Source organism: Rattus norvegicus, chromosome 1 (assembly GCF_021556685.1).
Source record: "Rattus norvegicus strain SHRSP/BbbUtx chromosome 1, alternate assembly SHRSP_T2T, whole genome shotgun sequence".
Lineage (NCBI taxonomy): Eukaryota > Metazoa > Chordata > Mammalia > Rodentia > Muridae > Rattus > Rattus norvegicus.
This window is the reverse complement of record NC_141534.1, coordinates 204,686,244-204,700,866: the sequence shown is the minus strand read 5'-3', so window position 1 is coordinate 204,700,866 and position 14,623 is coordinate 204,686,244. Positions and strand designations below refer to the sequence as shown.

The following is a 14,623-nucleotide window of genomic DNA, read 5'->3' as shown; positions in this document are numbered from 1 at the left end:
ACATTGAAAGAGAAAATGAAGGGGGTGTAAATCTTTGATACGTTAAAGATGAGCCACACTTGGTTTGTCCCGCGGCCCTGAGAGCCTTTGTATACTCCAAGTGCGACTCACTGCACAGTCATTGTTTCAAGTAATCAAACAGTGTGATCAACTTTATGGGATGCTAAGCACGGCTGAAGATCACATAAGGAAAATAAACAGACCCCATAACCCTCTGGCTACATCCGAAGCACTGCGGGGCAAGCTGAGGAGGTCAGGGCTCCACAGTCACAGAAGGACGGCGTAGAGGACATCAACCAGGCTCTTGCAAAGACCAAGACCAAGCTACGCTCCAGGGAATAATGACTGACAGCTGGGAGATGTGGGTAGGAGGTCATCAAATAAAACTGCTACATAAAGCCACTTCTCAACCAATGTGCTTCATACAAATGGTAATGGGAGAAAAAGGGGCGGTGACAGCTACGACCCGGAACAAGCCAGCAATCACATCACAGTGTAGAGCCTTAAACAGCATGCCTGGTGTGTGTGTGGTGGTGGTGGTGGTGGTGATGGGGGGAGGGGGAGGGGGTAGGAGTGGGGGATCATGCTTGCACAGAAGCAAGGAGAATCCCTCTACAGAAGGCATCTGTAGTAAGCCTGTGAGTCACCCACCAAATAAAGATTAAAGCCCTTGGGGAAAAAAAAATAAGAAATGGCTGTGGAGACTCCCAAGTCACAAAGGAGGGTGACAGCAAATATCCTATTCAAGATCCGCCAGCTTCTGGTCAGCAGAAGAAGGGACTGCAGAAGTTCGCTGGTGTGAGTGAGGGCTGCACACACCTGTTATTACACAAGGAGCTCTTAAGTACCAAACAGCACACCAGCTAGCGAGCATCCAGGGGAGACCCAAGACCACCCCATACCTTGCTTTTTCACAAAACAGAGATGCACTTCCATACTTGTGCATGCTGTTAGAAGCACCCCAATTCCAAACCCCACAGAGATATAAGTGTACTTAAATGAAGACATTGTTACAGACACCTGCATTTGGAGATGGGCTTAGCATTCTAAAATCAACAAACTCTACCACATGTAAGAAATGGCATGGCTATGTCAGCACACAGAGAAAACCGTTTGAGGGACTCCCACGTGGTTGTAGTCTGAGAAACAACCAGCCAGAATGAAGGCTGACAAAGGGAGAAACACTGAGGTGACCCCATCACTAGGGACAAAGGGGGGCCATCTACTGGGATGGTATGGTATTTAATGAACGTCTTACTGGTGGGTGTCAATAGCACAAACACACGGCATGAACATCACACAGGGAGAAGCACACTGTCTCTATGCAGAGAGTGAATTCATAGAGAAATCCTAAAGAGCTCCAAATAACACCCAGAACAAATACAGCTGTCTCCCCCTTTCCCCAGAAGGAGCTGGTTCCAGGACCACAGGCACACCGATACCCAGAGATGCTTGAATCCTTCATAGAAAGAGGTAGATCAGAGTAGAGGCCAATCACATCCACCCACAGGCTACACTTTCAGACGCTACCTGTAACACCTAATAAAAGCTACATGAACAGATGTTTAAATGTTCTGCATAAAGAATAATGGCAGAGAAATAGTTTGTATGGATTCATAACATGCAATGAGGGATGGTCACCCTCCCCCATCTGCCAGCCTGCCTGCTCCTTATTCACAAGGACACATTTCTAAACCCAGGCTACCTCAAAAGCTGGGTAGAATCAGCATAGTAAGACTGCCTCTATATGCTATTTTGTAGACCTGACACACTAAGGGGTGGAGGGTACAAAAATCAGAAAAATCACAGTAACTGTGCTGTGAGCCCTGTCACTGTGGTCTCTCTACTCTCGTGATGCTGGTGGGGAGGGGAGAAGAAGTCTTAAAGGAAGCAGTTTGTAAGTTTGTCTGGACATATGTAGATCTCCACATTCTTGTGCTTTGGGTCACTATGAAGCAAAAGGGGCTGCTTGAACACAGCACGGTAAGAATACAACGTTCATCTAATAGCTGACTCAGTTACTGAGTGGCTAGAAGGTAGCATTCACAGGACGGATACACTGGATGGGTGGGGACATATCCCAAGCTGGTGGGATGTCCCATCACACATCTGGAGATGTCATCATACTTGTAAGTCATGACAGATTCTTTCTGGAACTTTCCAACGAACATTTCTGGACTCTGGATTCAAGCTGGCCATGGGTAACAAAAAGTAAAAATAAAATCACAGGGAGGGGTGGGGTGGGTCCTGTGCATGAATCCACAGACGTTTGTATAGCGTCAGATCAACATAAAAAAAAAAATCAATGGCTACAACCAGCAGCAATAATTTAAAAGTTAACAAAAGTTTTAAGCTGATTTAAAATACTATCAAGAACAAAGTGCCTAAAAATCAATGTTATCAAAGACACGTGAGGTCTCCATGCTGGAAACTGCAAAACCCTGCTGAGAAAAATGAAAGAGAACCCAAACAGATGCAGAGATAAATCACAGCACAAATCGACAGAGTCAATACCAGGAAGCTGTTAAGCAGCCAAGAATGGAAACGGACACCTCTCAATCAGACCCCAACAAAACCTGTGCACAACAGATACTTCAGCTGGCAAGGCGATGGGCAACATTAAGAGACCCGGGGCAGCGGGGAGGTGAAGGGAGGCCTGGGGGGGGGGGTAGGATAAAAATATATTGTATGAAATATGTGTGTATAAAAGTTTGATAAGTAAAAACCTAATTTTAAAAAAGAAGTAAAGATGTAGAAGGCAGGTAGAAATGTTGGTGGAGTGTGTGTCTAGCATGCACAGCCCCGCAGGCTCGACACCCGGCTCCATATAAATCAAGTGGGGTGATTGTACTCTCCTCTAACGACAGAATTTAGAGGTAGAGAAAGGAAGATCAGAAATTCAAGGTCACCCCAAGTTCCATGCCAAACAGGGCTACATGAGATCCGTTCTCAACAACAGCAAAACAGAAACGGGGGCTCTAGAAGTCAAAGACAGCAGCTAGAGACATGGCCTGACTATCTCGGGCTGGGCACAAACTCCGGGGCCAAGTCATCATGGGGCTAAGAGTCAAGGCCCTTGAAAGGCCATGAAAGGGACTGCCATGAGCCAGGAGCAGCACAGAGGTGAACAGGACGGGAAGCTGTGTTTTCCCCCAGCAAGGGATGGAACAATTAGACAGCTACAGATAACTAAGTACGTGCTTGAGAAAAATCAACTGTACCTCCGTCACGGTCACTTTCCCGGGACTCAAATCTTAGTAAAGGAAGGATAACGCAGCAGCAGAAGACTTGGGGGGAAATGTCAACCAATACTTCAGGTTTTCATGGTAGGTATGTATGGCGGGGTTTCGTGGGCTATTTGGGGGCTTTTTTTTGTTTTGTTTTGCCGGGTTGTGTTCTGAGGCAGGGTCTCCTGTGTAGCCCTGGCTGGCCTTGAACTCACATAGATCCACCTTCCTCTGCCTCTTGAGTGTTGGGATTAAGGGTGTGGCACCACCATAAGCAGCTACATGGTTACTAAAGACAAAAAATAAGGCAACATGTAAAGGGAAAAAACTGATCAGGTGACTTGTTCAAAATTACAAACTTCTCATCTAAAGAGATGTAGAAAAACACAAAATATAAACAACGGGGGCAGGCAGGGGTCAGTTTAAGGCAAGCATGGTGGAGCACACTTATCACATCAGTACTCAGAAGGCTGAGGCAGAAGTGTGCCTGTGCATTCAAAGCCAGACTGGGCTCTAGAATAAGAGCCCTATCTCAACGGGGAAAAGTCAAAGAACAGCTCATGTGCCTGGAGAAGGATGTGTACAAAATCCGGACCACAGTAAGATGATGCCTCCTATTCACTCGAACAGCCAAACTTCAAAAACTGACAGAACCGAGTGGGGGGTGGGGTGGGCAAATTCTTATGATTTTATATACCGTTTATATGCTATTTACATGCCACTGAATCCAGTAATTCCTTACCTTGGGGTTCACTCACGAAAAATGAAGATGGCGGTCTTTGCAAGGCTTGAGCAGATACCCACAATGAACTTTCCAGAGAGTTCTACACCTTGTTTGGGATGCTTTCTGTATGGTAGTACGGTTTTGTCAACACTCACTGAACGTTATGTCTGATATCTAAATATCACTATGAATGTTTTGTTTTGTTTTTTTCCGGAGCTGAGGACCGAACCCAGGGTCTTATGCTTGCTAGGCAAGTGCTCTACCACTGAGCTAAATCCCCAACCCCTACTATGAATGTTTTTAACTGCAGCTTTTTAAGCTGACAAAAAAAAAGAAGAGAAAAGAAAAGGAAAGAAAAGAAAAGAAAAGAAAAGAAAAGAAAAGAAAAGAAAAGGCTTAATTCTGAGTAACCTGTACACATGCACAGGCTGCTGGTGGCCCTCCCTGTCAGTTACTGGTTTGGCTGTTTACTACAATACTAGATAAAAACCTTAGGAGTATGGGGTCTATTCTGACTCACAGTTCAGGCATACAGACCATCAAGGTAAAGAAGTATGGCTAGCAGCAGCGGCCTGACCTGGCCACATGGCATCCTCCTCCATGGAGCAGAGACAGGTGACCTGGTGCTCAGCTCACTTCTCCACTGTATTCAGTCCAAGACCCCATTCAGGGTAGGCCTTCCCACCTCAGTTAACCCAGTCTAGATAATACCTCTCCGACAGGTCCAGAGATTCGTTTCCATGGAGATTCTAAATCCCACCAAACTGACAAGCAAGGTGAACATCATACCCTTAAAATCCAACTTCCCGCTGCTACTCAAAGGGATCCCTAGCGTTGGGGTTATCCCACAGATACCCTTTCCCAAACACTGGGTCAACAGAAGAGAAGGCACCAGCCACTCTTCTGAAGGAAACCACAATCCTGCCATTTCTCCCCTGAGGTAGTGGTCACAACATCAGGCAGGGACTCAGTGGGGAACTGAGAAAATGGTTAAGAGGAAATAAAATACCCCAACATGGGCCCCTGGTCTCTGCTCCCCACAGTGCTCCTCCCTGAGGGAAGCCAGTTGCATCTCCACTGGGGAGGTGGGGGGCTGTTTCCACAGTCAAATCTAATCCTAACTTACTCGGCCTCTGTTCAGTCCACACAACCCATTAGACATACTTAAACAAATAAACCATTTCCAAGATGTAAGGAAATGAATTATGTGTATGTGTGTGTGTGTGGGGGGGGGGGTTCTGCATGACTGCAGGTGCCCTTGGAGGTTAGAGGCACTGGGACCCCTCGAGCTGGACTCACAGGCAGTTGTACGTCAGCTGACACAGAGAACAGAACTCCAGTCCTCAGCAAGAGCAGTATGTGATCTTAACCGCAGAGTCATCTCTCCAGCACCCCAATGCATCTCATAACGCCTGCTTTTTACATTTCCTTCCCCAAATTTACAGTAAGGAGAGCCTCTACTGTTTCTCCAAAGCAAAAGAAGCCAACACATAATTTCTATGATTTACGGAGCTACTGAACATGCTAAGAGACAAAGTGACATTCTCCCTACAAATTATTTGGTGTCTGCGATTTTCTAAGCGCGGCGGCCAGCCGGTTCTCACAGAAACTGAGAGGAGCCTGTTCCCGAGGTTCAAAGGTTTGCTTATTTTTCAGTCTTGAAGTCTTAAAGACGATATTGATTGCAGCGCACAGCTCTACAGGAGTCGGCTGGGGAGGGCCGCGCTGGAATTTATTACCAAACAATGCTCATTATGACTGCCTCTGACAGGGGTCCATTAAAATCAATGTTTATGTTTCTTATGTATTTTCTTTATCTAATGTTCTTGGCATTGTGTTTATTAGCCAGTTAAGACAAACACCCAGCCCAGGAGTTCGTGCTTTTGTCTTTTCTTTCTTCTCTCATTCTTTCATTCATTCTTTCTTTCTTTCTCCTACTTTTCTCAGAAATGACAAGAACTGCCATTTTAATTCTTGCCACTCACGGGCGGCAAACAGAGGAAGCTCAGCGCAACGTTTTAGAATGAGACGCTCAGGAGTTCTTCCAATTTGTTTTGTTTGGTTTTTAGTTTTGTTTCTACAAGTAGAAACATACGGCAAGGACCATGTAAAGAGGAACTGATGTCCTCTCAGACACTGTGCTCTGAGGTCACCCTGTAGAGAGTCTGTCCACACCTTAGCAGTGATCACTCCCAGCCTAGTTTCACCTCCAGGAAGAAGCAGAGTGGCTTGGCAGAAACAGCAATCTAGACTAGCAGTGGGATAACTAGCCGACAGACCCTGACAGGCTTGATTTCAAACCTCTGAGGCAAGTCACACAATTGAGAGTTTTCTATCCCTGTATCCCCTGTAATCAAGAATCAAAATGCTCTATGTAGGTGGGGAAGATGGCTCAGTCCCCAACATGAGGATCTAGGTTCAGCGCACGAATCCATGTGAAAAGCGGGCACTGTAGCTCTGCCTCCAATTCCTGTGCTAGCGAAGTGAAGATGGGCGGATACCGGAGACTTGTCTAGCATGGCTGGCTAACCCAGCCTAACAGGTAGCTCCAAACCACTGAGAGACCTTGTCTCAAAAACCAGGGTGGAAAGCACCAGAGACTGCCACTTGCACATAAAGACACATGTACCCATAGGGACACACTTACACACAGGCATACACACACACACACACACACACACACACACACACACACACACACACACAAACACCCACCCCACTTGGTGCTCATGGGATTCAACACCTCTGCAAAAGAACACGTGAATCCAATGTGTGGACGCTCCCGTCAAAGTCACGGCCCCAGGGCTTATGAGCTACTCCAGATTACTGGGTAATACATGAGCTGCCAAGAACACCACAACGCACAGACTGTTTCTGAGATGCTAATGTTTGCTGTTGGGGGCACCAGGCTCTGCATTGCCTCATGACCAGTGGAGAGGACCCAGGGCTCCTCTCCTTCCACACACAGCACACATGTGGTGCCCATGCTTGCTGTTCACACTTACTCAGTGTTTGGGGTCTTCCCACTGAGAAATCGTATCCCATGCAGGCCTCGCTCACAGCCGGACAGCTCTATCTTCCCCAAAGGGCTGTCCAACACCGTGTATTTCATTTTGCAGATCTCAGCCATTCTGCCAAGTTCCTAGAGAGAAGCAATTTTTAAGTCGAGTAAGAAAGTGTGTCTGGAAGCGGTTGGTCATTTATAAAGCACGCTAGAAGCAACGGTGACTTAGCACACAGGATGTATACCAAAGCTTCCCCTCCTGTTGGGATTTAATCTTAAGTTACTTTTATAATACAGCCACAATAACTTGGCTCATCCAACCAGTGCTCCCTTCTCTTTTGTCCCCTAAAATTATAATGCCTCCATTTCGTCCCCTGCTGTCCTTAGCTAAAGCTGACTTGGAGGAGGCTAAACTGGTATAAAATCTTTTTAAACTACCCCAAACTCAGCAAGCTTGGTTAGAATAAGATGAGTGGCAGACAATGCGTTCCATGTTTTAAATGAAGTGACGTCTGGGGCTGGGACGTAGCAGGAGGGCGGACCACTTGTCGAGTCTGTGCCAGGTCTAGTGTCATCTTCGTGACAGATTGTTTAAAGACACGGGAACACGTGAGAAAGGCATCACAGAAAATAAAGGGGTGAGACTGGCCCAGTGGGGACACAGAACGCCCAAGTCGGCAGAAGGATGGGAAGGAAGGACACTGTGGAGAGCTGGTAAACGCGATTTCAATGGAGACTGCGAATGCCAAAGAGCTAAAAGCAAAGGCTCACGATGGGTGTTTCTTCACTCCCTGAGGCTCCTCTTCCTTCTCTGACTCCAGGGAAGAGAGGACTCTCATTCCCTTCCTATCCACCAGTGATTCCCAGAATCCCTCCTGGGGCCCAAACACCACCAACAAGGCTTAGAGTGGCCACAGGCTTAGAGTGGGATGGCTTGTCTCTGCTTCTTTGGCCTACAAATGACCTCTCATTACCTTGCCCTACCAGAAGGACCTCCTTTGCACGTGTTAGTACATAATGTATTACAACCCAACGTAAATGTCTCCTGGAATTCCCTCCCAGGTCACACCCTCTTGCACCAGAGTTTCCAAATCCTGGATCCTGCTATCTTAAGCTCCTTACCCCCATTTCATCCGGGTACCTCTTACATTGAGTGACACAGCCCCATGTCCTCTGGGCACCTCTTTAGTGAGTGACACAGTCTTCACCTGGGATCAGGCAGAAGATGCAGGACAGTCACGCCCTCCTTTACTCACCTACAGTCCATAGCTGCTGTTCTTCTGCTGACAAGTTGTGACAGAGATAGGGTGGCCTCCAAGACCAACCACACTTATCCTCTGTCCCCAAAGCGAGAGGTCTGCTGACCCCTCCGAGGCCCACACACCACACGGCAGCAGCCCCCAGTCGACAGGCTGTCCTCAGAAGCAGTATCCCTTTGCATTCTTTCCTGCCTGACTACCACTAGGTCTCTGTCTGTGCTGTCTCACGCTGCCTGGGAGTCCTGTGCTCTCATGCATCTGTGCCATGTGATTTCCATGCTAAGCACATACTTCTAGAACCATCCATTGCTTCTTTCTCCTTTCCGATTCAGTGTGACATGGGCCAATGCTTCCCAAATAATACAGTGTGTTCCCAAATAATACTCAAGCATCACACCCCAAAGCTTTCCTGCAGAGCACCCCTCTTCCTACATATACAGGGCCTCAGGCTATGAGCCTGCTAGGAGATCTCAGCCTCAAGCCACTTGTCACAGTTTACAAAGGCTCCTCCGTCCATATCCGATTTCTTCAAACCCCACTTCTGGAACAGTTCACTAACTGCAGGGTAAATACCAAACTCTCAGGGCACTGACTCCAAGCTAAGTTGACAGCTGATGAATCAAGCTATCCTGGATACGAGAACTCAGGTTTTCCCTCTTGGAGGCTGCTATCTGGATGCAAGGGCATGCAACTTGTATAATCATTATCCCGGTCAAACCCAAACACACAGGGTCTAAATTTCTAGATGCAAAACTGAGAACACCCACAGGTTCCAACTGCCCAGGGTTTTGTAAGTGTGTCTATGTCTGGGTTTGTGTACATTTGTGCAGTGCCCACAGAGCCCAAAGGATGGTGAGACCCCCTTGAGCTAGAGCAACAGGTGCTTGTGAGCCACTAGAAGCAGAGAAGAGTCTGCTGAAAGAGCGGCAAGCGCTTTTAGCCACTGAGCCACCTCTTCAGCCCACAACAGCCCACTTGCTGGAATGTTCCAGGACAGCAGTGGCCACCCTGCCGTTCTCCGAGGACGTTAGTCCCAGGCACAGTATCTAGGTTGGGTCACCTACATGGGGTATTCCTGTGGCCAGCCCAGGACCCAGTTGGGGTTATGACTCTCCATTTGGTGGCAGAACCCAGAGTGTGGGTCCTGTAAACCTACATTCCCTACATCATCACTGTGGCATCCACCAAAAGCCACAAGAGGGACTGACATTAATTGGTGGCAGAAAAAGAATCGATTTTCCATGGCTATTTGGAGACCTCTGAAAAATGAAGTGAATTCTTTTCATCTCCCTTTAACATGAAGGGCGTTTAAATAACAATGTTCTGAATTAAGCAGCTGGCGCCAGAGGCCAGTTCCCACCAAGGTACTGAAAGCCAGAGACTCACAGGCAGCAGCTCCCTTCCTTCTCTGCTTGATGTCACCAGGCCTTCCAGAACTGTCTTTGCTGCCACCCTGCACCTCTCCCTAAGTGCTTCCATGTGACTCTCAGAGGCCCCCGGCCCGCCAGCAGCCAGGGGATCGGAAGTAGGTGCCCTACTGGTGTGACAAGTAAAGGAACAGACCTCAGAGCCTGCCAAAGCCAACGGGGAAATAGAGACCCTGTGAGGCCTCCCAGCCAGGCAGGGGCTAGGAAGCAAACATCAGAAGCAGCACAAGTCCCCAGCTCCCATGTCCACCCCTACAAGAAGCATGGGAAACCCCAAAGCATGCCTCATGTCACCTGATCCTAAAACTGACCCTGAGAGGCTGAGAGAGAATGAAATGAGCTGGCCAAGTGTGAGAGCCCGGAAAGACCACAAGGGTTAGGCCCACCCAAGGTACCCATCAGACCAGGAGCCTCGCAGAGGAGCTGTGAGTTGTCACAGTCAACAGAAGTCAATTGACAGTGTGGCTCCATCCTTCTGACTGACAGCGGGGCTTGGAGAAACAGGACGTGTCATTCAGACATCATTGCAAAGCCACCTACTACTTTCATTCAGGCCACTGAGTGGAAGAGATGAGTCTTCAGGTCTGAAGCTGAGTTTCTGTGCAGCCAGTGACATGTGCCCAACCAGAACCCTGGTCTGGGATGACAACAGTGGCCATCTGTCTTAGTTGAGTTACTATTGCTATGATGAAACACCATGACCGAAGCAACTTAGGGAGGAAAGGGTTTATTTTGCTCATAGTTTCATATCAAAAGCAGCAGCATCAAAAGCAGGGAAGGTAAGAACTCAGGCAGGGCAGGAACCTGAAGGTAGGAACTGATGCAGAAGCCATAGAAGAGTGCCACTTACTGGCTTGCTCAGCCTGCTTTCTTATAGAACTCAGGACCATCAGCCCAAGGGAGGCCCCACCCACAGTGGGCTCTCCCCCCCATTAATCACTAATTAAGAAAATGCCCTATAGGCTTGCCTACCACCCAGTCTTATGGAGACATTTTTCTCAATTGAGGATCCTTTTTCTCTGATGATTTTAACTTGTGTCAAGTTGACATAAAACTAGCCAGTGCACCATCCTAGTTTCATTTGTGTCATTGTAGTAACAGACCCTGACCAAAAACAATTTTAGGGGAAAAGGGGCCTATCTGGCCCATCATTTCACAGAAATCAAGGCAGGAACTGAGCAGCTAGTTATAGTCACTCAAGAGGAAAGAGAAGAAGAATGCATGTGTGCCTGCTGTCCGGCTCACTTTCTAAGTCACATAAGTCCAGAGCCCCGAACTAGAGAATGGTGCCACCCACAGTGGGCTAAGTCTTCTCACATTCATTAACAAGCAATACAATCCACATCCACACATCCACAGGTCAACCTTACCTAGACGATCTTCTTTGTGACGTCCTTCCCAGGTGACTGTTAACAGTGAAAGCATCACAGTGGTTTTCAGAAGAGGCTGCTCAGATTCATAGCTACCTCTGGCTGCATCCTGCCCCCGTCCCAGGCTTTGGAGGTTCAGGTTGTGTGACGTAAGGTGTATCACAACAACACTGTCGTGTGTGACACTCTGTTGGGTAAGAATATTCTAATACCCAGAGCCTTGGAAGCTGGGGATAGGGGCAGACTAAACCCTTGTAGCATATCCCAAAAGCAGTCAAGGCCTACATTTGTTAAAGGACCCAATCATCTAAAAAAAAGTCAAGCTGCAGGCAGCAAGTCAGAGCATAGACCCTAAAGTGCCCACACAACACAGTCAATACATGGAGGAGAGCTGAGAGACTTGTTCCCTGGTCTGCAAACCAGCTCTCTAGACTCAAACTGGTACCATTTACATTGAGAAATCACACTTAAAATAGAATTCCCCTCCCCAAACATTGCACGGGAGCCTCTATGGAAGTGAATGTGAGCAAATCTGTCAAGAGCTGCCTGCTTCCTCCTCTCACAGTGGAATCTACCAGAGAGAATATCAATGTGAATGTGAGTGTGTGTGTGCGCGTGCGCATGCGCATGCGTGCGTGCTCTAACTAGGAACCCAGCCCAGAAGGGCATCTAGCTGGAAGCCCTCAAGTACACACTGTCTATTTCCTCAGATGGTTACCTAAGAGGTTCTGCACCTCGTCAGGGTCCTGGAGGACACACAAGTCCACCCATGAACCTAATGGTGAGGCTACAGAGCCATGATGATGACTAAGTGCTCTCTAACTCCTACTTAGTCGTTCACGGGGAAGAAGCATTTCTATACCAAACACAAGGACACTGGGGAAAAAAGCTCTCTTTTTTAAAAGACAGAATATTTCTGTAGCCATGGCTGTCCTAGACAGAACTCACTGTGTAGAGGAGGCTGGCCTTGAACTCAAGAGATGTACCTGCTTCTGCCTCCCAGGATGTGTGCCACTACACACAGCTGGAAAAATCACATTTTTAATGGTAAAGTAGCAGACTTGCTTTAGGCAGCCTCAGACCTAACCCCTGGATGCTTAAAGTCAACTCTCTCTGCTTAGTCTGTCACCTTCAAAGGATGGTGGGGACCGAGGCCCCCGTCCCATAGGGCTGTCTCGTCTAGCTGCAATGGGAGAGGATGTGTCTAACCCTGCAGAGACTTGATGCGCCAGGGGGGGAAACATGGGGGGTGGGGCACCATCTTCTCAGAAAAGGAGGGACTCTGTGAGGGGAAGCTGGGAGGGGGGACAGCATTTGGAATGTAAATAAAAAAATTAATTTAAAAAATTGATACCCAACCAATCCATATGACAAAACTGATAGGATTCAGTTTCTGTAACCTGATTTAAAATTTAAAAACAATAAACTAGAATTTAAACAAGGAGAAAAAAAAAAGATGGGGAAAGTTCTGTTCTCAGGTCCTGCGTGTTAAAGTGATTTCCTAAAACCAGAAGCTGAAACCCACGGTCACTACCATTAAACAAAACACACCACAGTGTTACCTGCTGCTCTGCCAGCTGATGGCCCAATCAACACAGGAAAAGAGGAAGTCACATTACAAAGGCCAGTGAAACTCAGACCTCCAGCAAGAAACTCAGAATGCAGATGGGAACTCTGTATCTAATGGCTGCTGAGTGACAGGTTGCCAGTACCCTCCTCCCCCAGCCTCCCCAGGTCAGTGTGACACAGGCTTCAGGCCTAGACAGTGAGGCATATCCTACCAAGGACCCCTAGCTGTCATGTAGTGAGAGCAGCCCAGCCAAAGTCAGCCAGGTGCCCCTTCCTTCAGTACTCTGGTTTCTAGAGCACTAGTCAGCAAGATACTGGACCTCAAGAAAGAAAAGGACCTGGAAATCCCTGGTTTGAACCTTGATATTGCTAGACTTCCCTACAACAGGCCTGGAAGGATGACTGACAGCCAACCAACAACATTTTAGCTTTTGAAACTCCCACAGATCTGTCTTTGCTACACTCTAGGCTCAAAGGGTCCAGCAAAATGCCCGGCTTGTACCCTTCCTTCACCTAGTCATCCTGAAAGTCACCTGGGCATGGGGAGATCGATGTTTCCACTATCCCCAAAGTGCAGGCAGGTCTGATAGTTCCCAAGTAAGAAGTCACTCCACTCTAACCCTCGCACCCAGCACCGTGGAGCTCAGACACTCCTGGTTCCAAGATGCTATCTGGAATCCTGCTCAGCAGGTCCTCCTCAACTCCTCTCATGATCCTCCCAAGCCAGCAGGACTGTGGCACTTTAGAACAAAATGTCGCTTTTCCTGGGGTAAAAGAACAAATCAGACAGAAGAAATCCACACCCTGACAGATCCACATAGAACCAGACTCCACAAGAAAGGGCATCCAAACCATATGAGACCTGAGAAGCCTTGTCTCCCCAGACACCTGGGCCAGGACGAGCAGGAAGGATCCACAAAGGAACTTGGGAACGGCTTGCAAAAAGCCCAAGACACCCAAATCCCAAAGCATTCTCGTGTCTCATCTTAACACTCTTGAATTTTCCGTTCTGATCAAGAATGGCTCACTTTCAGCTTGCTGTGAAAATGAGAAAATACCTAGGTTTCCTTCATTTTAAATTACTCCTCCTAGAGCCTGCTATGCTGAGCCCCCACGATAACAGGAAGCCTCTCGTGGGAAGGACAGGAGGCTCCCTGGCTGGTTGGTCTGCTGGGACAGTGTGCACCCAGGGTCACCCCCGTGTGGCCGCACATCTCCTACTGCCAACAGCGCGTTCCTTGTGGGCTGGAAAACTTGTAGCGCTTCAGGTCCCACTAACGACAGAGCTGCGTGTGACAGGCTGTCAGGAGGAAAAAGGGCGGCAGGCTGCTGCTCAACACGACGTGTCAGCTCTTACAGTTGCCACGACTCGGAAAGCTTCGGCTTAAATGTGTCATAGCACAAAGTTCCCATCCTGCAGAGCTTTGCCAGCCGGGAGCTAATGACTGCTTAGGAAATAAAGAGGGGAGGGGGTCGCGGGGGGCGGGGTCTGAAGGAGACATGACCTTTCCCAATTAGGAAGATGCCAAAGCTGGGGAGTCCTGTCCCACAGAGGGAGGAGGAGTCTCTGCCTCCTCATCGCTGGGGAATCCTGATTGAGTTGTGGCACGGAGAACATACTCTCTACCCTCTGGTGGGCAGCAAGGCTGGTTAAAATCAGCCATGGCCAGGAGGGCCCTTGTGGATGCAGTCACATATCATGTCATGTGACTTCCACACGTGTGCAGGTAGGGTTCTATGAACAACATGGGACTCTGAGTCCGGTGACTCGCCACTGGAGTCAGCTAGAGCCGGGGACCCTCTAGAAGGCAAAGCTCACGCTCAATAACCAAACCCGCTGGCATGGACTCCTGGCACTGCTTAGACTGCATTCATGGCAGGTGTCCACCGCAGCCTCCACTGGTCACTACCCAGCAATATGCCAAGGCAGCAGATGCCTGCTGCCCATGGGAGCACAGCTTTGGGGAGCCCTGCAGACACTTTCTGCTGCCTGATATGGGGATACTAGAAGTCACTTGGCAGCCTTCCTCTCCCTTCTGCAGC

General features: G+C 48.3%; 1 protein-coding gene across 1 annotated transcript in view; it reads right to left on the bottom strand.

Annotated features, from left to right (window-relative positions):
* The window catches only part of Mgmt (O-6-methylguanine-DNA methyltransferase), a 232,650-nt gene that overhangs the window by 171,609 nt on the left and 46,418 nt on the right, over positions 1-14,623 (bottom strand). The window contains exon 2 of the mRNA NM_012861.1: positions 6,957-7,093. Coding sequence (NP_036993.1) covers positions 6,957-7,081 — 125 coding nt within the window. The 5' untranslated portion in view covers positions 7,082-7,093. The remainder of the gene's footprint in view (positions 1-6,956; positions 7,094-14,623) is intronic.